At 41.8% G+C, this 27,166-nt stretch overlaps 1 protein-coding gene and 1 long non-coding RNA gene across 3 annotated transcripts in view; one reads left to right on the forward strand and one right to left on the reverse strand.

The window, feature by feature from the left end:
- The first annotated feature begins 20,642 nt into the window (after positions 1-20,642).
- Positions 20,643-26,612, forward strand: LOC128784423 (uncharacterized). Its single transcript, XR_008429479.1, has 3 exons — positions 20,643-21,218; positions 24,836-24,952; positions 26,498-26,612. It is a non-coding gene; the product is annotated as an uncharacterized LOC128784423 (long non-coding RNA).
- CRYL1 (crystallin lambda 1) overlaps positions 23,501-27,166 on the reverse strand; it is a 52,145-nt gene continuing 48,479 nt past the window's right edge. For both annotated transcript variants that reach the window (XM_053936005.1, XM_053936004.1), the window contains one exon: positions 23,501-25,749. In XM_053936005.1, coding sequence (XP_053791980.1) covers positions 25,636-25,749 — 114 coding nt within the window. In that variant the 3' untranslated portion in view covers positions 23,501-25,635. The remainder of the gene's footprint in view (positions 25,750-27,166) is intronic.

The raw sequence follows: 27,166 nt of genomic DNA on the forward strand, positions 1-27,166 counted from the left end.
GTGGTTCAGGTTTCTTGCTGACTCTCCACTTTCTGGTCCTTACTTCATTCCCCAATCTCCCCAAATCTCTTTAATTTATCTTTCTGTGTTTCACTGTCTCCTTTCAGCAGAAACATGAGATATAGCTAAATATTGTCCTCTTTTCTCTGCTGTTCTGCTCCACATTCCATCTGATGTCAATCTGAGAGCAGGCACACACTTGTTCAAGCAGAGAATTACTGTTCTCCAAAGTAATTGCATCAAGGTGTAAGTCTGAATTTATATTCATGATCAGCATGAGTCCAGACTTCTCTGTGACCACTTCAGTTCAGTGCATAGAGATGAGGTCAGCTTTGCCCATGCTGTCAGTCCAGTGTGCACAAGATCTTGTGTGAGTAGATATCCCTTCTGGCTTTGCATTGTCCAGGCCTTGTTGGCCATGACATACTTCCTGTTCATCTGCACTGTCTCTATTTATCCATTTTTCATTCTCCTGTATTGGAAGAAGGTCTAGGAATGAGTTTTTGACTCTCCAGTATAAGCACCATCATTCAGTTGCCTGCTGACATCTGGCTTCTGTATTCTGGGAACAGATATGGGGTGTTTCCCCTCCTTCCTCTGGCTCTCTCTTTTTCACTGGTGTCTTGATGTTTTCTTGAAGAGAGAATCTCATTGTCTACAAAGATGCCTCTCTCCCCCTCAAGTCTTTAAGGAATCTTCACTCATAGGATCACAGAATCATTTAGGTTGCAAAAGACCTCCAAGGTCATCGAGTCCAATCTTTTACTGAACACCACTTTGTCAACTAAACCATACTACTATGTGCCATGCCCAGTTGTTTCTTGAGCACTTGCAGGGATGGTGACTCCACCACCTTCTTGGTCAGCCTGTTCCAGTGCCTGACCACCCTTTCAGTGCAGAAACCTACACTGCATGGCTGGGGGTCTTCCATGTCACTTGCAGTGAGTTAATCTGTCTCTGCCTTTTTTACGCATGTAAGAGCCACTGTATTCCTAGGGCATTTTTGTTCAAACCCTTCTGGGTTTCATATGGCAGATTCCATTGATTTCAAATACCTAAAAATCTTGGAAGATGCTTTAGAAGAGCTCAGTCTTTGGGTTTTGGGGCTTGTTTTATTGTTGGTGCGTTATGGGGTTTTTGGTGGGATTTTTTTTTTTAATTCAGTTGCATTTCAGTTTATTTCTTTTTCTTACAGTCTCCTAAAACTGAATGCAGTTCTCTTAAGTTTCTCCCAGCATGTTAGGCAGAATAATCAGCTTTTTTTTACCCTAGTTAATGCAACTCAGCCATATTTCTGCAGCTCTAATATCTATTCTCTCCCCTCTATAGGCAATTCCCTTTGAATTTATCTTTGCAGTTCCTCTCCCGCTGTTGGCTTCTGCACATTTGCTAATTTACAGAGGCCATCAGACTTCGCAGATGATACAGATACTGGCAATCCCTCTCACATTACTGGGATATGAAGGTATGACACCCAGTTCTGTTCTCATGAAAGCTGGTGCCAAACCTCCCATAAAATGTTATGAGAACAGGACTGGGCCTCAGAATCTTCATTCCATTCTCCGTGATGGCAATTGAAATAACATTAAAATTAGGAACAGAATTAGCAGGTGCCAGATTCTTCTTGTTATCTTCCATCTTCTGTGTTTGGTAAGACATTTTTCTGATTGTGATTGCATTCACTGAGTTGATATATACAAAATATGAATGCTCCAGGCTTTTCCTAGTGTGGAATACATGTTAAGAAAAATTGAGGACTGCTCTTCAATGTACAGTCTGCCTTTCCATTTGTAATTGCAAAGCACTCCCATGGCAAAACTAGTGCTGCATAGATGGCTAAACACTATTTGTGTGCTTTTACCTTTATTTGGTGTGAAGCATATTGTCTTTTTCTAAAATGGTAATGACTGACTGAAGTTGTTCCCTTTTCCAGCCCCACCCTGCACTTCAGATAATTCTGCCCTTTAGGAAAACACTGATATCTAGCACACTTCCTTCAGAAATGAAGTTAGATCTGTGCAAGTCATTTAATCAGAATTTTCAACTGGTATCATTGCAGTGATATAATTATCATGGTGTCAGTATGCTCTAATAAATACAAGAGATAAAAACCCCAAAAGTTTTACAAGATTATTTATGCAAGTAGTTTTATCTCAAACTGAGAAACACACACAAAATCAGATGTGTAGCCATTTTGATGCACTTGCATGCAGGGAAGAATTGCAGTGCATTATGAGATGCTTGTCATGATGCAGTCATGAAAGGCAGAACTGGTTATGCACTGGGAGGTAGCTGAGGTCTCTTTTCTCCACACTTGGAAATCTGAAGAATTTTCTGTCTTCCTCTGTGTTAATACTGTAAGTCTTCTTCCTCTGCATTTCCAATTCCAGAGCTGTGGTGAAGGACAAGGTGTTTCTCTGGATTGTACTGATGGGAGCCAGTATCACCAGGCCAGCATGCGGCTTAACCCCATGTCTCCAGGGCTGTGGGGGTTCCCCTCATGCTACGTAGTGTCAGCAACAACACTTTTAGCAAATAACTTCTTTTTGTGCTACAGCATCCTTCTGGCTTTCCTTCCTCATGTCTTTGCCATATGATTTTTATAAACTCAGGACAACTTCTAACATGCCAACCCATAGTTAACATTAGTACAGGGAACTGAAATGTTCATATCCTACATACATAACCTTAGAGATACATATTAACAAAAAGCCCCGTCCCTCCCATGCGTGCTAAGAATACCATCAGCAAATGTTGCCACAGTATGTTCAGAAGTTGAAAATTCTCCAGATAAATCATGTTGGTAATTATGTTCTGTGACTCTGGGCAGGGGTGGTTGAATAGCCCTAATTTGGAAAGTATTTGTTAGACTCTTCTGAAAGAAGGTCAACTTCCAAGAAGAAAGAGGGGCCTCACAAGGGGTATCTTGTAGAGGCCACATTTCAGAGGCTAGGTCAGGGATACTGCACAGGTGATAGAAAATTAATGAATGTAGATAACAGCAGAATTTGGACAAAGAAGTTTAACCATTTGTATGCACCTGCTTCTATTTCACAGCCAGTAAGAGACATGAATTTGGGAAAGAATATATAAATGCAAAGCTATATAAACACACAAGTTTATCCATTTGCCTTACTGGCTCAGTCAGGCAGAGTAAATATATATAACACTCTAGTTCAGCTACTTCACTGTCACAGGATCCAGACTCGCCACTTAAAAGGTGGTGTAGGTCTTCCTCTAAGATTTGCCTTTTATTTTCTACTCCAACTTTTTTTTTCTGAAAAGCATTTACAATGTTTTATGCAGCTATGCAAAGAACAGTGAACCATGTTCTGCTGGACAGAAGCTCTGTAAATTAACCCTTAAGTGTGAGCTGATAAGGGCCTACAGGATTTAGCCTTAGAAACACAATGCGTGTGGGAACTTAAGAAATGCAGCGCAAGAGTCAAAATAAATTAGCTGCTAAGTTCTCAAATAACTTGTCTCCTTCAAATGTTTTGCTCTCTATGATTGTTTCGAACCTGCATAATTTGAACCTGCATAATTCCATAGTGTCACTGCTTTCATGTATTCCTTATGCTTTTTTATGCACTTCAGCTGTGGAAGGCCATGGTTTCTATTGGCAAAAAGGATGATTGTGGTTAAAGTGTTATGTATGGGCCTTTGACTTTGCCCCATCACTTGGTAACTGCAGCTGCATATTTGTCGGAACCCAAGGTGTCCCTCAGACACTCTTGGATGTTCCGGGCCCAGGTCAGAAACATTTGAGACCCTGGCATGCAGCCGGAAACCCCTGTGGCTTTGAATCTGATCCATGGAACAATTGACCAACCTTGCAGGAAGAACAAGAAGTCACAAAAGTTTAGATATTATAGTAGAAGTAGTCACAAAGTGAAAGGAAGAATCTTTGAGTGCTGCACAGAGGGGTTTTAGGCCTTGTACAGAGGGGTCTGAGTTTTGTACATGGGGGTCAGAAGTTCTGAGATGGAGGGATTTGAGTGTGCCCTGTCCTCCTTCTTTCTCCTTCCTATCCTCCATGTTCATGGTGATGTTGGCACTCACAGATTAGTTTAAAGTAAAAAGTCACCATTCAATATAAGTAATAGACATTAGAGAAAAACTATAACCATTTAACATGTAATGTATGATATAAAAGATGGCACCAGCCCCCTGGGCAGTCAGAGGGTGTCAGAGACAGTGTCAGTGTGTGTGTGTGTGCCTTTGTCTGACCTGCTGAATAGACCGCAGCAGTTCAAGAAGAAAATCTTTTAAATAACATACAATAAACTACCTTAAGACCAGACAGCTAAAGACTACTGAGTCTTTCTTTAAAAGCACAAGTTAGAAGAGAGACTTTTCCACCTTTCAGGGTCACCCCAATCTGGGGGTGAGCCCCAGCACATATTCACTTTCAGAGGTGTAATTAGTCATGAGAAAATGTATTCAAGTATTATTGGTTACATTGACATTTTCACTTTGTAAATTATCATGACTGAGAAATGCTGTCATTTACCTTCCTATTGGAAGTGTCACAACTAATGTCAATCTTCAGAGCTCCAGTTGTACATTTTCCTTGATGCCTCTGGGGCTGTGAGAGTCTGACATGGATGTTTCCATAAATCCACAAAATCATTCACAGGGACCACTGAATAAGCAGGTAACCTACCTACATGTTTGCAGAAACAAGCCTTAATGAGTAAGTAGCATAAATCTCAAATCCATGTGATAGAAATGCACAGTATCAATGCTGTCCTCATGTGCCAAATATTCCTTAACTCTTTGGCTAGAGTGGAAAAATGGCTTCCTGCTGGTACAGGATGGAAACCTCAGCAGTAATTCACATTTTTCCTCATGAATTAAAGGAAATATTCTCCATTAATTTGCTGCCCACTCCCAGACTTCCAAGTTGAAAAAAGAGCAGGCTCTCACAGAACTTTCCATGTCTCCACAGACAACTGGGCCAAGGATCCTATCTCTATCTTAAGGGATGTTGGGCTTCCAAAACATGGCAAGGGCTTTTCCTTTATTGGCTATTTAAAAGAACTAATTCACATTACTTCCCTCCTTACCTCCCTTGCACCATAGCAATGAAATGAGAGAGCAAGTAAGAGCTTGCCTTGAAAACATTATGTTTAACTCTGATGAAGTCCATGGAACTCCAGGGAGTCTCATGGCTTATATCGTCCCAAGTCCTCTTTCTCTGCTCCCACACATCCTGCTGCTTCTCACTTGGGGTGTGTCACTGCTCTTTGCACCTTCTAGGCAAAGAGCGAGATTTTTTCCCTGTTCTCACAAGCATTTTGATTGCCTAAGCAGTTCAGCAAGCAGTGGCAAAATAATAATGAGTTTCCATGAGTTACTCCAAATGGATTGTGACTTTGATTTAATGATTTGCAACAATGGAGTGCAAGATTTTGCTATGTCAGCTATGTCCTGCTCTATGGATTAGAGCAGGAGTCATTCCCAGCACATGCCCACAGGAGCATCTCAAATGCAAAATGCTTTAATCACTCCTCACACAAGCTGAGTAAACGGGACTCTGCAACATGAGCAGAAAGCTAGCAGCATTTTCATGCTCAAGCACCATTGTCCCCAGCCCCAGCACTTGCCTAACTTTTGAAAGAATTAAGTTACGGAGATGGAGTGACTAAAGTAGGTCTTGACAAACCTCCCCTTTTCTTTCAGGAGAGAATCTAAGTTAGGCTGCCAGTCCCTGCAGAAAGAGAAAGGAGGGAGGTATTTTTCCAGCTTTCATCCCTCCTGTGTTAACTCTCAGTTCCCATCAATTGAAGCCACTGAGATAATATTTCCTCTAGTGCCAGAATCCCAAGATGGATAGGTCAAGGTAGTCAAGCTGGTTTTGTCAGAATAGTCCCAGTTCAAATCACAGCCTTTCTTTAATTTGGTCAGGTACAACTCATACCTCATGGCCTGTATGAGATCCTACCTGAAGAAGTAAGAAATATATCCTTTGCCCCACAGGACATAATTACAGTAATCCCATGGGGTGTCCTCTATCCCCTGAAGCATGTGGGCTGTTGTGAGAGACATGGTGCTAAGATCAGCCAGTGTCTCTTAGCACCATAATGAGCCCGTTAGTATTATCTAAGAGTTTTCATTCAGCCAACACTATTGACTTTCAGTGACCAGTGAGTGCCTCTCATCTAACTCCTGCTGGGGGAATGGGATGGTCTCTCATCTAATTCCTGCTGGGGGAATGGGATGGTCTCTGCTTAGCCAGCATCTCCCATCAGACACTGCTGTTAGGATTACAGCTAGGGACAGCCTATCCCATCAAAAACCACCCCAGGCCACGGCTGTTCCTAGGTAACCATGGGCTAACATGCCAACCTGCTCCCGCTGTCCAGATGCCCATCCAGCCCTCTCCTCTCTTCACCAGTGTGGCCAGAGAGACATCAGCTGAGTGGGCAGAGGTTGGGCAATGCAGGACAGTCATACCCTCTGCTTTGCCTGGTTTGGCATGATGACATCATTTTCTGGGGCAGCAGGAAGATCTGGAGAGCACCTGTGGTTCATGAGGGACGCAATCTCCATTTTTTTCTGCTGCTTTGGGTGCATGTCTGTGTGGTAATCTGCAGTGTGGGGATTACCAAACTGACTCAGGTCATGGGAAGCCTTGTCCCATGACACTTAAAGGTCCCCACTGAGTCTGTGCTAGACACATTTAGGTTACAGGAGAACCTCTTTCTTCATCATCCAGCAAACCAGTTTTTCTCCTCAGGAAGGACTCTTTTGATTTATCCCAACTTTCTGCCAAACAATGAATGAACTCCTGCTTACCTTGTCCTGATACTCATCCCCTTTGTCATGTACACTGGCTGACATCTCTGAAATTCTGACACTCAGCAGTTTGGATACTTTGGATTGGTTGTTTTGGATGAGATAACACAGTAATGATCTCCTGTGGCTGCAAACCTCCAGCCTCAGGGGTGTCCTCCCACTGTGGGATCTTTCTGCCGTGCAGTGTAGAGCGAAGAAGGGAGGTCACCCTTTGGAAACTGCCTTCTGTTCTTCCTTCCCTCACCACATGCAGCAAAATTGTTGTCCTTCCACCATGGTCAAGATGTGCTGTGGCTGCAGGGGAGGAAAGATTTGCCTCTTAGCCATGAAACCAGATTTGCTTTGGTTGTAGATTATTCTCCACCTAGTGAAAACAGTCAGGAAATTTGTTTTGGACTACAGAGTTCAGCTTCTCTGTACAAGATTTTCAGCTGCTCATTTTGGCTGGGATTGGAGAGATAGGAGAGAGACCATCAACTGAATGGAATCACTAAAGTGCTCCTGACATAAAACATCAGACAAAATCCATATGAAAGCCAAGTGAAAGGCAGACACAAAGATATGTTATGCTGTGCTCTGATTATCTATGTGGTCTTCTGCCAGCAGGATAGGAAGACTAGAAAAAAGGGACAGGCAGGTATGAAATTGGATTGGCAACCATCCACAGTGTAACCAAAATGGACACTTAATAATGTGTAGAAGAGCTGACTCAGATTTTGATGCTGCCTTTTAACTTAGGATCAATGCCTGTGTAGATTATGTGGCACATTTGCTGGAGGAGTTCTCACAGAATATGGATTTTAATAGAGCAGGATAATTATTTATATTTTGTGCCAAGCTAAAACCCACATTATCGAAAGGTTTTAAATGCAAGCTTAACAAAATTATTCAAATGCAGAAATGAGAACAGGAAGGTTGATCAGTGTGTAAAGGATGATTCACATCTAACTCCTTTTTTATGTGAAACACCTTAAATTTAACAAAGAAAATCCTCTAACAGTAGTTTTCAACCTGGGCAGGCGAAGGCTTCCGCTATTGAAAAACCAGTGGTCTCCTGCACAGAAAGAATATGCAAATAGTCCCCACTGGGAATTTTGGAGGGCAAGATCTGCTGACACTTAGCCACATCCCTGTTCTCGTGTTTCTTCAGTCTCCCTGAAGAAGATCGGGATGCAGAAAACAAGCTCTTTTCTGGGCTGTTTCCCTGTGCCACAGGGCTGATGCATTGCTCTGAAGTGTTCAGGGTATGAGGGGGAAGCAGGGTGCCTATGAAGCCTTTTAACTCTTCACAAGCATAAACATTTCTGTTTACCTTCCAGAACCCCTCTTCCCTCAGGGGAAACTGCTGCTTGTTTCTCTTTTTCCATGTGAGAGCAGGCCTGTTATTACTGGCACTCCCTTCCCGTGGATGCATTTTTCTTGGTTTAAGAGATTCTGAATTTTTAAAAGGGAAACATGAGACTTTTTTGTTAAACCTTCTGTATTTTATGTGAGCAGAGGAGTTTTCTGCGTACATTTTATATCATCAGGGCCTTGAACATGAGTGACTTCTTCTTTACTCACTACTTCATATACAACTCTACTCTTTCTTCAGCCATGAAATAACCACACCAATGACAAAATAAAAGTCATTGCCTGCTATAAAACTAATAGTAAATTTGCAAAACCAGAGTACAAGGCAGAGCTAAATAGCTGCTCTTTCCTCATGAGAGATGAGTCTTGCACATAAAACCCACATCCCAACTGTAAGCAGGAAGGAGAGCTGCAATGCACAAACATCCAGAGGATTTGGGATTGTAAGGTGCTTCTGTGATGTTTCCCAGTGTGGCCCATACCCTACCAGGACAATCCTTATCCAGCAGCCCAAGACCTAGCTGCTGCAAGTGCTTGAGAGTCTCACCTCCAGGAGAGACTGCCTTCTTCTGGGGCGCAGAGCCATGGCTGACACAGGCAGTTGCTGGGTCAGCAAAAGAACTGAAATTTGTGTCTCCAAAACCTGTGCCATGGACCTTGCCACAAGCTACACAGGAGTAGAAAATACTTTCTCATCTTGATGCTTGTCAAATAGTGCCAAGACCCAGACTTTCCACTTCTGCTATTCCCTCAAGGAGCCTATTTTATTTTCCCTTTCTTCCATTAAATTAAAAAAAAAAAAAAAAAAAAAAAAAAAAAAAAAAGTCCTGAAAAAAGCCTTACTGAAGTGGATACAATCCAACTAAAGCCCAGGCTCTGAAACATCAGGATTTCCCCCTGTAGGAGGAGGGGTTGGGGAAGGCAGAGCTTCGTGCTGAGTGGCTACAAGCCCCCATGGTTCGGCATCCCCCCATCTTTGAGGGCATTCAGGTCCTCCTTATGCTAAGCACTGGGGCTCTGAGTCCATCTCATCAGCATGTAATAGAGCCCAGAGAGGGAATCGGACCAGCTTTTGTTTCACATGCCTCTGTGGCTTTGTTGTGACACAGATCACCTTCCATGTATTGAACCATTGGGAATGCAGGGGTCTTCCAAACCCTTTTGGGAAATCACACATCCACTTGGGCTTCCCTGCTCAGTTTCCCAGCCTAACCCCAGAGAACGAGTGTTTCCTGGGACTTTTCCTTGGGGGACCCTGTGGCATGAGGCAGGAAGGAGTTTTGAGAAAGAAAACTACATGAGCTACTAACGTGTGACCTTGATCTGTCCTCTTTCCCCTTTCCAAAGTCAGGGTGGTACTTCAACTTTGGCATTGGCTGGCTGGGGGCTAGTGGTGCCACTCAGCTTGTAGCTACAGGCTTCCAGACTGCTCCAGAGAACTCAGAGTTCTCATCCATAGTTCTTTTCCTGCAGGTCACAATCTACCAAGGTAAACCTTGGCACAGAGCAACCTGATCCCTGTGGGCCTGGTGGAAAGTTTGCACTAATTGAAAGAATAATGGCACACATCAGACATACACATAGTGAGGAGGGAGCAAAGGAACTTACTGAAGCAAACAAATCCTAACAAGTATGGGATACTAATTTTAAGTAGTAATTCACACATTACGTAGTGCTTAAGGGCAAAATTCATGCTGCCCAAGATACTTTCCTAAGTTTGCAATGCATGGCATTTGCAACAGAGTAAATTTTAACACATTTTAACACTTCATGTCCACAAAGATGTCTCTCTATCCCATACCACATCAGACATTCATAAGGCAACAGCATGATATGGGAATACATTTTAGTGTTGTAAAGAAGATTCCAGAGGAGATCCATTCCTCCTCTCCCTCCCAGAGGGGTCCAGGCTGCCATTAGAACCACATTGAGCAAGAAGCAGGTGGAGATGTCTATTAACCCCTTAATTAAGTGTTGAGATGGCAGTCACAAGTCAGGGTGTGTCCAGAACAGCCAGATGAACAACTGCAAAGAGCAGGAACCCCATTTGAACCCCACAGGGCTGTGGACGGTACCTGTGGTAACAGCACTGAGTTTAGATGCAGCTTTCCATTTCTGGAACTTAAAGAAGCTGATGGTGATTAACCAGCTAAATCTGCCATCAGGAGGCAGGAATTTCTGTTTTGGAGCATGGAGGAGTCAACCTGAATGCCCTGACATCAAGCAGCTGTCAGCACAGGACAAGGAGACAGACTAAGGGCACCTTTGCCACAAGACCACTCTGGTTTTATCACAATTCCTTTTCTTCGTTTCCCAGTTACAAGCAAAATGTAACTATAAATTCTGCCACTGTCTGTCCTGCCAGAGCTGTGTGCTGCAGGAGACCACAGTGGGTAGTAAACCCCACCTGATTTCCTTGCCAATGCTCACACGCAGAGATGGCAATAGATGGTGATGGTCAACGAAGCTGTTGTTTTTAGCATCTTCTCCATAGCCTCCCACCAGGACACCAGGGGACTGATGACATTGCCAGCCATCCCCAAAGAGTTTGGTAGAAGAACACAAGGTCACTGAGCTGCTCTGCCCAGTCATGGGCAGGAGTAGTCAAGGTTGCTCTCTCATACAAGGACTGAAGGGTTCCTTGGCCCAATGGGTTGCTTTGGCAGGTGAATGGTACTTGGGTTGCAGGTGCTGCAACAACACCTCAGCTCATCAATCTGTACCCAGATCTCAGCCATCCCCTGTTGATCATAGCCAAAACAGCATCCCATAAGAAGAAACTCTGGGGAAAAATTAATGGTGTACAGAAGAACAGTAGAAATGTAGAAACATTATCTAGAATGGGACTTTCAACATCTCTGGCTCATCACAATCCAAGTTTTCTTGAGATCCTCACCAACAACCTCTCTCAGCATTAGCAGGAGCTAAATGTGTGGGAAAGTATAAAGCAAAGTATCTCAAGAATCAAATTGCCATGCCAACTAGAAGGCAAAGAATATATGTCATGAGATAAATCTCCTTGCATAGAACAATGTGCAAAAGTGAAAACAATTCATTTTCTAACAAAATCAGTGCAAACTTCAAACAACACTGAGTTTTCACCTTTAGTTCTTTTCTCCTCCTTTTATTCTTTCTTTCCCATTTTCCCATCTTAATTTCATTTTGGTAAATATTTCTCCCTGTTGCTCAGATAACCGTATCTGATTGCAGAGACTTGAAGCGTAACCGATGATGAAAGATGACCTGAGGGATATCAGGGTGCACATACCACAGGGGTGTGGACATAAACTCCTGAAATATCCTGGCAGTATGACCAGAGTCGTTCTACCTGTAGGTTAAGTCAAGATAAGAACTTGCCTGATGGTTGCACACACAGGATTAGACAAAACCAATCCTTCATGCTTGTTAAAAATCCACCAGGACTGTTGGCTTGAGATGGAGCTGAGCCTGCAGATTGAGGAGCAAAGGGGAGTCTCATGTCTTTTGACTCAAAATTTGATGGTGACCCTCTATTCCAATGGTGCACTCCCAGCTGGGAGAGTGGGAACAGAGTGTTAGCCCTACCAGCCAGGACCAAGGGTTTTGCCCCAGGTGGGTCTTTCAACTCAGGGCTGGCACTGTTGTAGCAGGTCCTCCTGCACCGGGCTCATGGGCACCTCTGCCTCTTCATGGCAGGCTTCAGTGTCACCTGCAGCTCAAGGTCGCTGTTGGGCGCTGGTGGAGTGGGGGTGGTGGCTGCCCCCGGCAGCAGCCAGCCCTCTAGGGGGTTACATAAAGGCAGTGGAACACGACTGCTCCGCGCACAGGCAGTGAGGCATGCGGTGAGTGGATGACTAATTCCCCCACACTGGCCTACTTAGAGCCGGGACGGCTTTGCTACCTGCTGCTCTGGTGGGTCCCCACAGCACCAATGGGCAGGGGAGAAGGACGACCTCTTCCTGGAGTGGAGAGCAAGTAAAAAGGCCACCCCTTAGTCAAAGATGCTGAGCAGGATTTGCCCATTCATATGTGAGGAGGGCTTAGGTTTCACAAGAAAAAGATAATCATAAAATACTGTTGCAGCATGCAATCCAACACTTCTTGCACTTCTTCCTCAACACCTTCATACAGAACCTTCTTAGAAATTATTTACAAATACCAAGCAAAATTGAAGGCACAGCCATGCAATGCTGATCATCAGTTTGCAGGATTTTATGAGTGCTGACTGATGATAGATACCCTCTTTGAAAAGTCAAGACTGCTTGTGTCACCTGGTGAGTGCAAAGATCTCTTCAAACAGCAAAGGCAAGCAGAAGAGGTCAAATCAAAACCAGCTCCCACAGTGTACTATTAATCCTGCAGTTTGTGTATAGTGGAAATAAAGTCATCTTAAAGTAGCCAAATGCTCTAATATGAAGAACTAATTAAAAAACCCTCCCAAACTATTAACAACAAATAGAAAGTGTTCTTGACAATGAAAGCTTGCATGGTTTTACCCCAGACCTCTGAGTCGCAGATGCTGGCAGTACGGGAACAGTGCCAGGTGTGTGTACCTGCTTTTCCGTCACATGGCTCCTCCAGCCTAGCCCAGGCAGGGTATGTCCTGCCCCACCAGAGCTGGAGTGTGGACAGGCCCTGATGGAGAGCATCTCTGCATGGGTATCTTGTGAGTTTGAGAGGCTCAGGTGTCAAAGGAACTCTCAGTGGAAAGCTATGGCCATAGACATGCTATTTTTAATAGTTGAAGGCTATTTAATGTTTAACCCTCAATTCACCTCTCCCTTCAGGTCTGTATCTCTAGCATTAATGCAGCTATTGTTCAAGTGTTTAAACTTTCCTTATTATCAATCAGCTCAGGAACTGAAAACACTCACATTGTGGATCCATAATATCTCGCTCTCTATCAGGTGTTAAGATGTCCTGGAACAACTGCTGGATTTTTGCAGACTTTTGGACCCATTTTAATGCTGAAATTCTTTATGGTGAGGCCATTGATTGGGCTGTGCCGCAGGACAGCAGCAGGTATCTGCTGTCAGCAGTGACACAGAGGAGTGCAGGCCTCATCCATCAGAGCAAAGGGAAGGAAGTGCTGCTCTAAATGAGGCCATCTTTGTGCCACAGCAGCAGATATGCACAGGGAGGGAAGATTTTTTCCTTACAAGCATGGGGCCAGGGCCTTGGCGATAGCTTGCAGCTGTCAGGGAGCAAGCAACTCCTGGCTTAGGAGGAGAGCAGGGAATGGAGGATGACTCACAGCCCAGCCCAGTCCTTCCTCCCTGCCAGCCACAAGTGCTGGGCAGCAGATTTCAGAGAGGAAGAAAAGGACAAAGCCACTCATCATCCACTCCTGTTTCTCTGCTGATTCACTCTTTGCTCATCTAGACAGGGCTGAAAATAACAGCATGCAAAAGGAAGGGCAAGAGGTGCAGGCAGCCCAGGTGGGAGGTCTGAGCTGTGCCAGAGTTTGGCTGGGATCACCACTGAGCTTAGTGTGGGCTGCTCTGGCATAGCAGCAAATCAGTCTGAGGGCTGAGAAAAGACATGCATTATCTTCACTTCTCTTAAAACAGAAGTGAGCACTTCTTGATATGGTGTGATTTAATAGAGGCTAAAGATGTTTGCATGAATTAACTGGAGTGTGGGGTCCTGGTCTGGACACAGTACTTGCAGACCTGGACAAAGTGAGAAGCATTCAAGGAGCACAAGAATCAAGAGAATTATACACCAAGGAATTCAAAATGAAAAACATAGCTCCTTTAGTCAAGGAAAGAATATTAAGAACAGAGATGGAAACAATCCTCTAACACATACAGCTTTCTTGAGAAAATTATTGTTTTATATTACCTGTAGACAAAGACATGAAGAAATCAATTTTCCTTCTGCAACAAAGAGTCCTTTGACAACTCACTAGGGAACATTTCCAAGATGTACAAGGCGTGGAGTGTGGGGAGAGGCTGGAGAATCCCTTTCCAGAAAGATTTTTCAGGAGTCCTTAGACAAACCTGGGTGTGATGTTTTGCTGCACTGAGTGCCTGTGGCAGGGGTCCGGTGTCTCAATGCAGAGAGGGAACCCAGCAATCCTGCCAGGTCTCCTCCTGGTTTACATTTCATCGCCTCAAACGTGGCATTAAGTATTCTTGGCAAGAGCTGTGATTTGGCTTGAACAAGCATTTGATAAGATCCATAAAGCTAAACACAGATTACTGCTCCATAAGAAAGTGTTGAACAGCAAATATGCCCCACTTTCTATGATCTAAACCATGTTAATTCTCTAAGCACAATTCATAACACATCTGGAGCCAACTATTTCCATCTACTTATAGACAGTGTTAAGTGAGCTACTGTTTTAATTTTGCTGAGCCAGACAAAGATAATACCCCCAGGAAAGAGTTTAAGTCTGTAAAAAGTAAAAATGACAGTGTAGGTTGCTAAGTGATAATGATTTGCAAAACATAAATACTTACACAAAGGAATTGATTAATTCAGGACATTCTTTATCTATCACTACTATAATCTTTTCAGCTGCAGCCCATTATGTACCCTTATCTCACAGCATACTCACTTTGTTTTACAACCAGTCCTTTTAATCTGCCCATTTTTTTCAAATTTACATCTTTTATTTACCCAGCGTTTTGCCTGCTGTAGCCATCCTCACTCCATGGAATGACACCCATGGACCCATCACACACAGGATTGGATACATTTGCACTTGGACACCAAAGAGAGGTTCAAACAATGGTTCCAGTACCAGTGTACTGTCCAACATGGGTGGCTGAGCAAATCTCCATTTGTCATCATCCAAGGAGGAGTTAGTGGTGCAGAGTCCATCTGCAAACATAGCACCTGTTATTTATTAATTCCTGCACAACAACATTCTGCCCTTTGCCTTAGATGAAGACACTGGAGATGAGAGGCTGTATATCTAAGGTGAAAGGACTGACGTTTGCAGGACAATGGAGAGTTGTTGTCACTAATTTAAATATGTCTGCTATTTATACTGTCTTACAGGCACTGACCAAGGAATAGCATTCAGATCTTCCATGGGAATAGCTCTCCCAGCCCCTAAATGCCAAATTGCTGCTCATGGAAATGAGAAGCACAGGAGCTTCACAACTCTTTGGCCCCATTAGTACTTACAATGGCAATTGCCTGAAGGTTTGCTAATTCTTGAAAAACTGCAATCTTGTCGAAACCTTAATTTTGTTTTATGACAGTCTTGCCATTTTAGTGTCTGCATGATATTGTTTACCCTGTAAAATGCTGCCTTCTGAAGCAGATGCCTCCTGCAAGGAATGAGCATGACCAGCCCATGGCATCCCCTGCCCCATTGTTGAGGTTGACTGGCTTCTTCTTGCTCACTGCTGCCTTTAAAGTGATGTGAATCCACTGACAGCAACTTTTACCAAGGCTGCTTCCAATGCTGACTCCCATTGTATCTCTAAGGAAGCATTGAGGTGATCTTCCATAAAATCAGGGAAGGGCAGAAAAACCTACTAGTCGGTACCTATTTACACTTTCCTGGTTTTGCAGATTTTTTCTGATGTTTTAGCAGCTTTTCCCCACTGGTTTCACATCCATTTCCTGTTTCCCTCTTCAGTCTCTCATCTGTCATAGCCTCAGTGTTGACAGTGATTCGTCCTTCCCTGGTTATTTTAACATGTCTGTGTCTCCCTATTTCCTTCACAGCTTCCCCTTTCTAAAGGTTCTGAGTATCTGCTCTTGTGATTTCTTCATTAGTTTGTGCAATGGGGATGTCCCAGCAGCCCTGGCTTACTCATACCCTTCTGGAAATTATCATAGTATGTACTGTGTACATACTATGTACTAAAGATACTGTGTATCTTTTCCATGTATCTTGTGCATGTTTCCAAAATGCCCACCAACCACTCTGTCTTAGATTGCTTCCTTGAATATTTGTCTTGTTGTTTACAATAAGTTTGGGTTTGGATTTTCTTGCGTGTTTTTTTTTTTTTTTTTTTTTTTTTTTTTTTTTTTTTTTTTTTTTTTGCTTTGCACAATGACCTAAAATGTTCCCAAAATATCCCTTTGGAAACCACCTTCTCAGAGCTAGACTTTACTTATTGTGATCAAGTGTCATCCCACCTTTTTCTTCATCTTCCTCTTGGTCTCTTTAGATAAACTAATTTGTGGCTGCATGAGCATTGGGTGTATGCTTATATTAAGCGTTAGGCCATGTTGTATATTTTAATTGTTTCTAATTTGCATGTTAATAGGGATCAATGATCTTTGATTTGTACTAACGATATCTGCATAATCTCCAAGAGGTGCGTATCAATCCTTTCCTAAAAGAACTCAAAGACCTCTGCAACTGCTCTAAATAACTTGTTCAGTTGCTTAACTTACACTTAGGAAGACTTTTTAAAAAAATCTAAGCTGTGGATCAAACTCTCTTGATACTTGTATTTGCAGCTAAGACAAGCTTCATACAACCTTGTAAAACCTTGAAAATATTATTTAATCTATTTCATAAACAGTGAGCCCAAGAGTGCAGATAAGTATGTGAAGATGGTCTCCATGCCCACAAAAAGGAACAAATCTCAAGACCAAGCAAATGGTTAAAATAAGTGTCAGCCAAAATCATGGGCATCAGAAGGAGGAGATGTGGGAGGCTGAGCAGCAGGTGATAAACCTGCTTAGTCTTGGGCTGACAGGGGATCGGATCCCAGTCAAGATTTTTTAACCTGCCATGCTCAGGGCTGAGACCATGGCTTGAGTAAGTGACCTCTGCTGAAGTGCCACCCTCAGACCAGGCTCCTGTGTAGCTCTTGCAGCTATTGCTTCTGCCATCTCCAATCCTCTTCCCCTGGGAGGGTGCATGACCCAGAGCACTGCCGGCCTCCACCAAGGGAAAAATGGGAATATAATGATGCAGTTGGCAAAGTAGGAAACTGAAAAATGAGGGAGACTGTAAAGGACATCCCAACAGGCATGGATTAACAAAATTAGAAATATGGGGTAGTAGGGCAGGAACTGTATAAAGGTACAAATGCCAAAAAAAAAAAAAAAAAAAAAAAAAAAAAAGGCTGCTAGTAGAAGGCACAAAGCAAAAAGAAACTGAGTGGGCCAGGACCATTGCCTGTCTTCCTGGGCAGTGAAGGGAGATGCTGACACAGACCTAAGGATCCTGCAGTGCAGCCTCCCTCAGTCTGGGCTGTGCTCAGGGTGTGGTCTGTCGTGCTGTATATGAGATTATTGCCAGAGGTGAAAATATACTCTCATAAAATTCTCCCCTAATAAATTTCCCTTCATTAAGTCAGCTTGCATTTTAATTGTGGAGACTATACTTTCTCCACCCAGTTACTGCAGTTTTCCCAGGTATGTAAACCAGGGATTTTAGCCAAGGGTGGAATTGTGTGAACTGTAGCTGGCTCCATTCCAAACCTTCACAAAAGTTGAAGGAATCAGGTATTTCATCATTTCCTCAAAAAAGGAATAAAAAATAAAGGAAGAGCTGTCACAGATTTGCCATAAGAGCTTTCTCCAGGTAAAATTGTTGGATATACCACTAAAAAACACGTGAAAATAATAGTTCAAGTAACAAAAATAGAAAGGTCTCCTTGAGAAAACCACAACTAGAACAACAGTATTTGCCAAACAGCAAAAAATGGAAACAAGCAAAAATGTATCCCATTGCTGGGCAATAGAAAGAAAGAATATGAAGTGAGAGCTGGAGGAAATGAGGGCTCAGGAAAGCTACATCAATGAGCACTGGTACATCCAACACACATCACCTGTGTGGGGTCTCTGCTTCTCAGGGAGGATGCAAGGAGTTGAAAAAGCATCAGGCAGGAGCCAGGGATTGGGAGAGCTGCCCTGTGAGGCTAAAAAAGGAATATAATGTCTCATATTAAAGGGACTGTGCTGACCACAAGGGTCCTGCTTCTACTGCCCTGTGCCTTCCAAATCCAAACATAAAATCCCTGTGGTCTAAAAAGGCCTTCTGCCAGTAACTTTGTTTTAAGGCTTACAGAGCAGTTGATCACCAATGATCTCAGCAAGCATCAAGCTGACAGATAAATACTGAGTCAGACATAAAATAAGGAGCAGCTTCATCTTGGAACCTATCATGAGATTAAATTGGAGAAGTCAAACATTGCTGTCAACAGAGAGGATTAAGAAAAGGCTGCATTTGGCACTCCTGCACCTGCAGCACACAGCAGTGTCCTGGGAGGAATGTGAGTCAGAGGAGTTTCTGCCAATGGGCTGCTGGGCTGTGGCTGGGGAACTGCAATGGGAAGGACCAAAACACACTCTTAAGACACCAGCCATGATGAAACAGGGTACAGATGGCCAGATCCAGAGTTTGGATCCAATCTAATGAGTGAAAATAATCAGTATTCACCACAAAGAGTTTGCTTGTAGAGGCTGGAGTGGGAAGTTGGTACAACATCTGGGTAGCAGTTAATCCCCAATGTGTAGCTTTGAAATTAAAGATGATCCTCTCAGCAGCTGAGAAACATCAGTAATGAAGGGTCACCACAAGAAACTAATCTGGAAAGAGAGGTAGATGGTGAATGGACAATTCAAAGGAAAGCTTAAAAAAAGGAAAAAGAATAAATACAACAAAGTATAGAATATACTGATATGGCTACATGAGCTTTGAAATCATGCAAAGGATTTTTAAAGTTTTAAAAATGGATTTTTAAAAGAATTTTAAAAAAATGCTGCTAAATAAAAGGTTTTGCTTCCCTCAGAGAAACTCCTTGAGGAAATGCACACTAAAAGGATGAGAAGCAACCAGAATAACACTGTTTCAGTGCCACTATTGAAAACAAGCTTACTGAGTGTTGCCAAAAGTATGAGACAGCTGTGGTGTTAATGCTAAACAAACCAGTCTTCCCATGGTAGCTGGGTTTTATTCAGTTCTGGTCTCTGTGCTTTCCTGCTATAAACAAGGTGATTGTGTGTAGTTCTAGAAGTGTCTCAACATTGCTTTAATTAGGCAGCTTACAAATTATCTGGTTTTAAAATTACTCATAAATCACGAGCATGGTCATGTTAAAGCTCTCCTTTAACATGTGTAGTAACCCAAATCAGCGAAAATCAGAAAAGCTGCAGCAGGGATCACAGAAAAGAGCTTGGACCAGCACAGCACCAGGGCAGATGGATATCAGCTATCACAAGTAAACTATCTTGGAAGGAAAAAATTGATTTTATAGGTGAATAGTCCAAGTTTGTTAGCCTGGAAAATGGGGTAAATAAGGATGGATATAAGCTATCACAGGTAAACTATCTTGGAAGAAAAAAAATTATTTTATAGGTGAATAGTCCAAGTTTGTTAGCCTGGAAAGTGGATAAATGAGCATTGCCAGCTCTGCAACAGGCTGTGGCTGGCTTCCCAGGAGCTGGGCAGACTGGCCTATACAGGCAGTACAGCCAAAAGCCCTTTGCTACAGGAACAGGGCAGCAAGCCATGCTGGAGGCCAGCGCAGAGTGACCTGGCCTAAGAAACAGAACAAACCCCAGGACTGTGGGCAAGGCTGCCCATATCGCCTGGTTACTGACCTGCACCAGCATGGCCAGCAGCAGCGTGCCGGAGCAAAGTCCTTTTGGCGACAGACAAGAAACTCACCTGCAGCTCACAGGAGAGGTGGCAGCTGGAAGTTACACTTTGTTTTGCTCTTCATAGGCATGAGGACAGGACTGCCAACAGGGTAAACATGGTAGTAACTACCCGAGGCTACAGTCAGCGGCCACTGTCTGGACAGTTGTTACAGCACGTTTTATGGCAGCACACTCCAGAGAAGTCTAGACTGTAGTTTTTTAAGAAGAGACTTGAAACCAAAAGCTATATTCAGATGTAGTAAGCAATGTTTACATTGTGCAACAAATATGCACCTACCTCCTTTTTACTGATAATTAAATATGTTTGTATTAATCCCCACTTACTGGTTTTCCCTTATAATAAACTATTAGGACACTAAGATCAGATTAAATCTGATTTGTCATAATAAAAATAATACCTGCATCTTCCTAAGAAAAATTGTATTCTCTATTTTTCTCTGCAGTCATATCTTTAATAATTTTTTTTTTGTAAATAACACACTGGAGTAGTATGAGATGTCTCAGCAACGGAAGCTATATTCAGACTTCTGTAATCACCCTTTACTGATACAGATACTGATAGAGGGAAGATATGTTTGTAGTTAACTTTTCTTTCTAAAGAAGGAAAAGCAAAAGCAAATGGAAACATTTCTGGTTTGTAGAAGTACCAAATGTGACTTCATGCTACTCCATAAAATTCAGTACAACATGGACAATAGGCATGCTCATTTCATGAAATCACCTGGCTATGCAATTTGCTGTCTTCAGTAGTCTGTGTGTTTGAAATGGCAGAATTATATCTTTCCATTACTGCACTGAAATGGCATTGCTGAGTAATATCAGAAAATCTGGTTTTGTGGTTGCAAGGTGCTCTGGAATCTGGAATACTGTGACTGCTGCCTTTGTACCTGGCAATTCCAGAAATATGTTTTTAACTGCACAGAAATACTTTCTATATTACTACTAAGGACTTAGTATGCAGATTTCACCCCATTAAGTAGGGTTTGTAAAAAACACCAAACAACAAGCTCCACATCAACACAGCTTGAAGTAAAGCTGACTCAAAAACAACAACCTCATTTTTTCAGTAATATCAGAGTCACAGTGAGAATTTTCCAGCCTCATCACTTTCTTGTTGGGCTGCCAAAAAATGCCTTCATTGTATTCCTTAGGAGCATTACCTGTTTAAGCAACCAAAGAACAAGCAACTGTGGCTTGATGTGGAAAGTAGGTACCATTATGGTATTGGAAAAATTACTGCAAGACCTGATGTTAAAGTTTAAACAAATCGCAAATGGAAAGAAGGGTTTTCACAGTGCTTTAAATTACAGAGCCTTTTTAATGCTTTCTATTGGAAAACCTATCCATTGTGATGACACAGAGGTGTTGGACCCTTGTAGAGGCCTTGAGCAGTCTGTTAAAACTACAACAGTGTCATCACCTAGGCTTAAGCTAAACAGATCAACTGTTCAATTTAGGGCAAATTTACCGTTCTTATTGTATAGAATCTTCTAAAAAAAGTAAGTTCAGCATAAAGCTTTCCTGTATCCACATGAAACTATGGACTCTTAAGTTAACTTTTTCCATGTTAGACTATATTCCACCCATAGATAAAAGGAAACAAGTTTCTGAATTATTCTGCATCTTACACATCTCTGCTTCTTGTGAAAACAGGTGTGAAATGCAAGTAGCTGGAAGGAGTGTACCAAGCCACATGTTAAAATCTCCATTTCACACCCACATTCAAAAAGAAATCTCATGCACACTGAGTGTTCTTTTATTCCAAGCATCTCTCCATTTAAATGTCTGGTGAAGAGCAACCCATCCTTGCAACCCCATGGAGCATTTCTTTGAGTATGTTAAGAAAGTAAGTTGTGCTGCTCCATAGAAAACTAGAATACTGCCAGTTTCTTATGATCTCCCATTTATAACAGAACCAAGAGGTTTGTGTAGCCTTTCTAGAGAAGAAAAATGAAACTATAAACAAAAATGAACTATAACAGATACCAGTCCATAGGTAACTTCCTCTAAGTGATGTGTTCTAAGCTGCACCCCTGCTTAGCTCTGAATAGCATTCTGAAGGAAGGAACTCCTTTCTCTTTTTGAAATCACAGAAAAGAACAGAAATAAATCCTTGGCTGTTGGCTTGGTACATACAAGTCCTTACCAAATCGAATGTGAGTTTTCCCCTGGGGTCAGTTTTTGTCTTTCCACTCTGCAATAGCACCCATATGTGCATGTACACACACACATACTCACACTGAAGCTTGAGGGAACAGAGCAGATGAGCAGGCAGATAGAGCAAACATATTCATTTACACTTGTTTGCTCTAACTAGATCCAAATTAATTTGTGAAACACACCCTTTGGGCCTGGTAGGATGCTGAAAGTAGAAGACCATTTGGTTTTCCTCCCGATACTTCAAGTAATTGTAAGGTTCACATCTGCTGGGCTCTTCTTCTCATGGAGAGCTCCTGTCCTCCATATCTCCATCCCTGCAACGGCACCACAGTTACAGATTCTCAAACCCCTTTTTGTAACTCCATACTATGGCAATGCAATCCTGATATGGAACTATACAGGCACTGGCAGCAGATCTCATCTTTCAAGAAATTGAGACTGACAGTGATATCACTTTGTCTCAAAATTATTTTTTTCTGTTTTTATACAAGTACCACAAACACTTCTCCTGCTTCCCTAATGAAGTACAGTTCACTCTTTGCCTAAAAGATGGTATAGATAGGATAACACAGTTTAATACCATTCCAATTAGATAATGGTGCAATCAGAAAAATGGTCATATTTTAACTTTCAAACTTATCATGGCTTAACAGAAAAATAGGGATACAACTACAGGATAGGGAAAGTAAATTAATATAGTTGCTTTGCAAGCTACTCCATTACACTCAGAGATTTAGGAAACCAGAGGTATTGCAGACTTCCCTCAGTGAAGCAATTAGTTCCCTGCATCTGTCTTTTCTTCCTATCTCACACATCATAGATGGTTTCTTTTTAATGGCATTAAATCAAAGGCTTTGGTATGAACATATTGGACACTGCTTCCAATATGCAGCAGTAACTTACAGTAAAATAGATGCAATAAGGAAAACAATAAATATCAAATTGGTGAAACACAGAAAAACACAGTGCAACAAAGATGGCCTTAGAAAATTCTAGAGGTGTAACCTGAATTTAAAAAATACAGGATTTTAAAATATGCAATTGTGTAAAAAAGAAAACACAAGATAAATTATTCCAAAATATCTTATAGTTTACCATAAAATAGTTACTTGACCATTTAACTACTGCTCACTCTGTTAACAATCAAACAACACAAGTACTTCACTGGAGCAACATTTCTAATGCAAAATTATCCAGAATCAAATAAAACTTGAAATCAGGAAATGCAAACCAGGAGGAAGCTTAGGAAATCTCTGCTGTAACCTCCTGCTCACAGCAAGTCAGGTTTGAGGTCAGACCAGGCTGCTCAGGGCTTCATCCAGTCAGGACTTGAAAACCTGCAAGTTGGAAGACTATACCACCTCTGTGGACACCCTGTGCCCCTGCCTGACTAAGCCTCATGGGGTAAAAAAGTATATCCTGGAGGCTGGAACTCCTATGCAAATGTCAGTTAAAATACACTTTTTGTCAAGCACTTTCCCCTATCTCAACTTATACCTGTACACCTGTGTGGGAGCTGATGCTCCAAGGTGAGATCTGCTGCAACCCTGTGGAGCAGCTGCTCACTCTACGGAAGTGCTCTGTCTCTCAGGCACCAATCACACTGGAGCACACAGGTTAATACCTTCCTCATTAAAATATTTTATTAATAAGCAAATAATAAAGCCAGCAGCAAATATTTCATTACATGATCAAGTTTTTAAAAATCTCAGAGTAAACAGAAGCACTGCAAGCTAATTAGTTATGACAATGTCATATGCCCACAAGAAAAGCAGGTCAAATCTTGAAAGTAATCAGAACCATCTTCAGCCTTGTCTGAAATGGAAAACCATACACAAAATGAGGAAATCAACCTCATAATTAATTTACTATTGCTTAGTAAGGCCTCAGGAGTGAGGACTGACTTCTCAAATATCTAAATGCAGGTTGAGCCAGTCACTGTGGCAATAAAAAACAAGAGAAGAAACATTTTAAGTCTGTATTGGGATAAAGTAATAATTTGAGCTTACAAATTTCCTGTTGACTCCACTGATTATAAAGAAATACAGGACAACCTCTGCACTATGCCTCCCATCCTGTGTTTTACATCCAGAGATGTGTTCTTGGCCCACCACTTGTGTCCAGCAATACAAATTATCTTACGTCTCTTTTACTGTGTCCTAAACACAAATAAGTGGGTTTGGTATGTTCATGCAGTCATTTCTGCTAAGCATAAAACGGTAACTAGCAAAGTTACCTTTAATAAGAACAGCTTGTGTACTGCATCCTCTATAAAAAACACAGGAGAATTAGCAGAATGACAGGTTAAAGCTTCTGCATCTGTACTGTGAAGTTACATGACAAGCTAGCACAAATTCATAACTGCATAACTCAAGCAGAGCGGGTGCAATGCATTGTTTCAAGTTATTCCTGCTATCTGCATTAACAGTAATGCCCCAAGGTTCCATCTAAGATCAAAGTCCAACTATATTACAGAGTACAGATGTTCATAATAATACCTTGCAGTGGACCAAAACATGCCACTGCAGCACCTGAGGTTGATCCTACTTCCAGGTGTATGCTGTGTTTTTCTATGTGGAGATGTTGTACCTCCTGAGGAAAGGGCAGCAGTAAAGCATAAATGCTACATCTAAGCCACTGGATCTTTCCCTCTGCAGGGGACCAGAAGAGCAGATAATAGAATCATCAAATGGCTTGGGTTGGAAGGGACCTTAAAGATCATCTAGTTCCAACTCAGATATCTGGGTTCCCTCAGCTACAGCTGTTACATTCACTACAGCTGGGTCCTAAAGAAGCAGATCTTGCTTCAACCAATGTATAAAACAGATGTGGCAGCAGAGAGGTGAACTGGTTTCCCAAAATCATCTGGAAGGTCATGGAGAAAGCCCAGACAGATGCACTACACCACACTGTCTCCCAAACCAGCTACTAAATCCAGATCTCTTATTTCTTTCAGACAACTCATAAAATCAAGCACATACTTATGCAGCAATGCCAACAGCCAGCATCAAACATTGGCGAGCAAAGCCATGGGTTCTCAAGTGCACTGTCTTGAAGACAAAGTAGGTCTCTGGTAAGTCTTACAGAACCAAGGGGAAGGGATGAAGGGGGAATTCTGCGGTATTTACTCACATTTAGATCACCATACAGGTACAGAAGTGCCAAGAGGAGGGAAAGGAGGAGCAGTTCTTTTCCCTACATTGTGAAATAGTAATAGATACAAACTGAAGTGACCCTTAACTGCTGCTGAGGTCTCAGCTCACCGTCCAGTGAATCCACTTTGCTCAATACAACCTTCTCCTATCTGCAGTCACTGCTTTACAAATTAACCTCACTGTCACAGCGACTGGCAGGGGAGGGCTTATTTTCTCCAGTGACAAACAGCTGATGTTTGCCTGTTTCAGATCCATGCGTTAGCAAATATGGTTCAAGTGCTGAGTTCCTAAGCAAGTTGAAAAATGCATTATTTAAAATGTGATTGTGTTCCTGCATTGCACAATATTAATGTTGCTAAAGCTACTTAACACTTACACATCTAATGCATTTGCATAGCAATTTGATAAATTTTAACTGAACTTTGTAATAACTGTTTCTAGTCATTCATGAATTTGGCAAATTTGGACCAAATGTTTCATTGGTCTCCATGTGCATATATCATTGGTTGCCCATTCAGCCTCCTCTTCTGCATGACTAAAAATTTCTGCTTTTTTGAAGATCTGCTCTTCATTTGGTCTCTCCTGTTAGACAAGGTGCATCTCAGTCAGATTTCATTTGTGTTTTCAGTTTGGCAAGACCGGTGAGACATTCATCTCTCCACTTTCTCCTGGCATCCAGGACTTTTGGAACAACTGGAATTTTTTCAGACAGTGCCTGGAAGAGAAAATTTAAGATAACTAAATTTCACATTCTGAGTGAAAAGTTTTTCACCAGAATTTTTTTCCTGCTTTCCCCGTGTCAGACCAAGTCATCATCCACACAAATTATCATTTAGGTTATCACAAGAAATAGGTCACTAATTCTTTCCATGAGTGACTGGAAAGGAACCAAACTGTATGGGAATAAAAATGCTCTCTCTTGGATAAGGTTATCCTTAATGTGGCAATGTAGATGACTACAGAAACAACAAAGCATCAGCCTCTTCCCTTATTTTGCTCCACAGTCACTGTCTAGTCTCTTTGATGATAATCTTTTATTAAGTAGAAAGGAGACAACCTGGACATTTATGTTGCTGAAAATGTGTTCTGAACCAGATTCCTGTGAATGGTTCCCTATAAATGCAGTGAGAGATATCATGTTTATATAAACATTTTGTCTTAAGAATACCAGTCATTATAAAAATGACAGGGGAAGACAGGGAAAAAAATATTTCTGAGTGTACAGTCAAAGTTGTCTTAGAAGTGACAAGGAAAAAAAGTTGTTTTGAGAGTGCAGATAGAGACCATAGGTCATCTTTGCCAAACTAGGACCTGAGGTCTTAGGCTTAAAAGGCAAGCATTGAGAAACTGGGTAAAACGTGGACCTGCTACCAGTGACTAGCAAGCTGCAGTCACTCTAGGAAAAAATCAGAGGGAGGGACAGAGGAGAAAGGTAAGAAATGCTTAATGATTTTCTCTAACAGAGGATCCTTGCAAGCTCATCTTAAGACACAGAAGCAGATGTTGAAGTGGAATCCAGCCTTCTATAAAGAAAGCCAAACTGTTTCATACCAGTTAAAAGCTTCTGATTGTGAATGACTCCAAAATTATTATTGATTGTTACTATGTGCAGTCTATGTTATTTAAGCATAAAAGAATATCTTTCCTCAAAATTCATTAACATAAATAGGAACACAAAATACTATCTTCCAGACAGGTCGCCTCCATATTTGGAATTAATCTCTGACAGCTGATCATAAATTATTCAACCCCTACACATGTTCTTAGCGAATCATTAAAAAAGGTGCCTTTTGAAAAGGCAGAGTTAGGAAATGACAATACTTCAGCTGATTCCTATGGTTGTTCAAAATGACTACATAGTCACTATAAACACATTGTGGGCTTAGAAATGTTATTACATTTCTAATACAAACTAGATTCCAATCCAGAACAGCACTTAAACACATTTTATCTTTAAACATAAAAGTAACCTTACCAGACTGTTCACATGCTTCTCTTAAACATGTATTTGCACACATGACAAAATGGAACTCTGGTTTGTAAAGTATAAAAAGAACACCCAGAAGAAAAAAAGCTACAGGTTTATGCAGGAAGATAGAGTAGGAGGAAGACACAGGATGAATATTCATGTA

The sequence above is a fragment of the Vidua chalybeata genome, chromosome 2, assembly GCF_026979565.1.
Source record: "Vidua chalybeata isolate OUT-0048 chromosome 2, bVidCha1 merged haplotype, whole genome shotgun sequence".
Taxonomy (NCBI): Eukaryota; Metazoa; Chordata; class Aves; order Passeriformes; family Viduidae; genus Vidua; species Vidua chalybeata.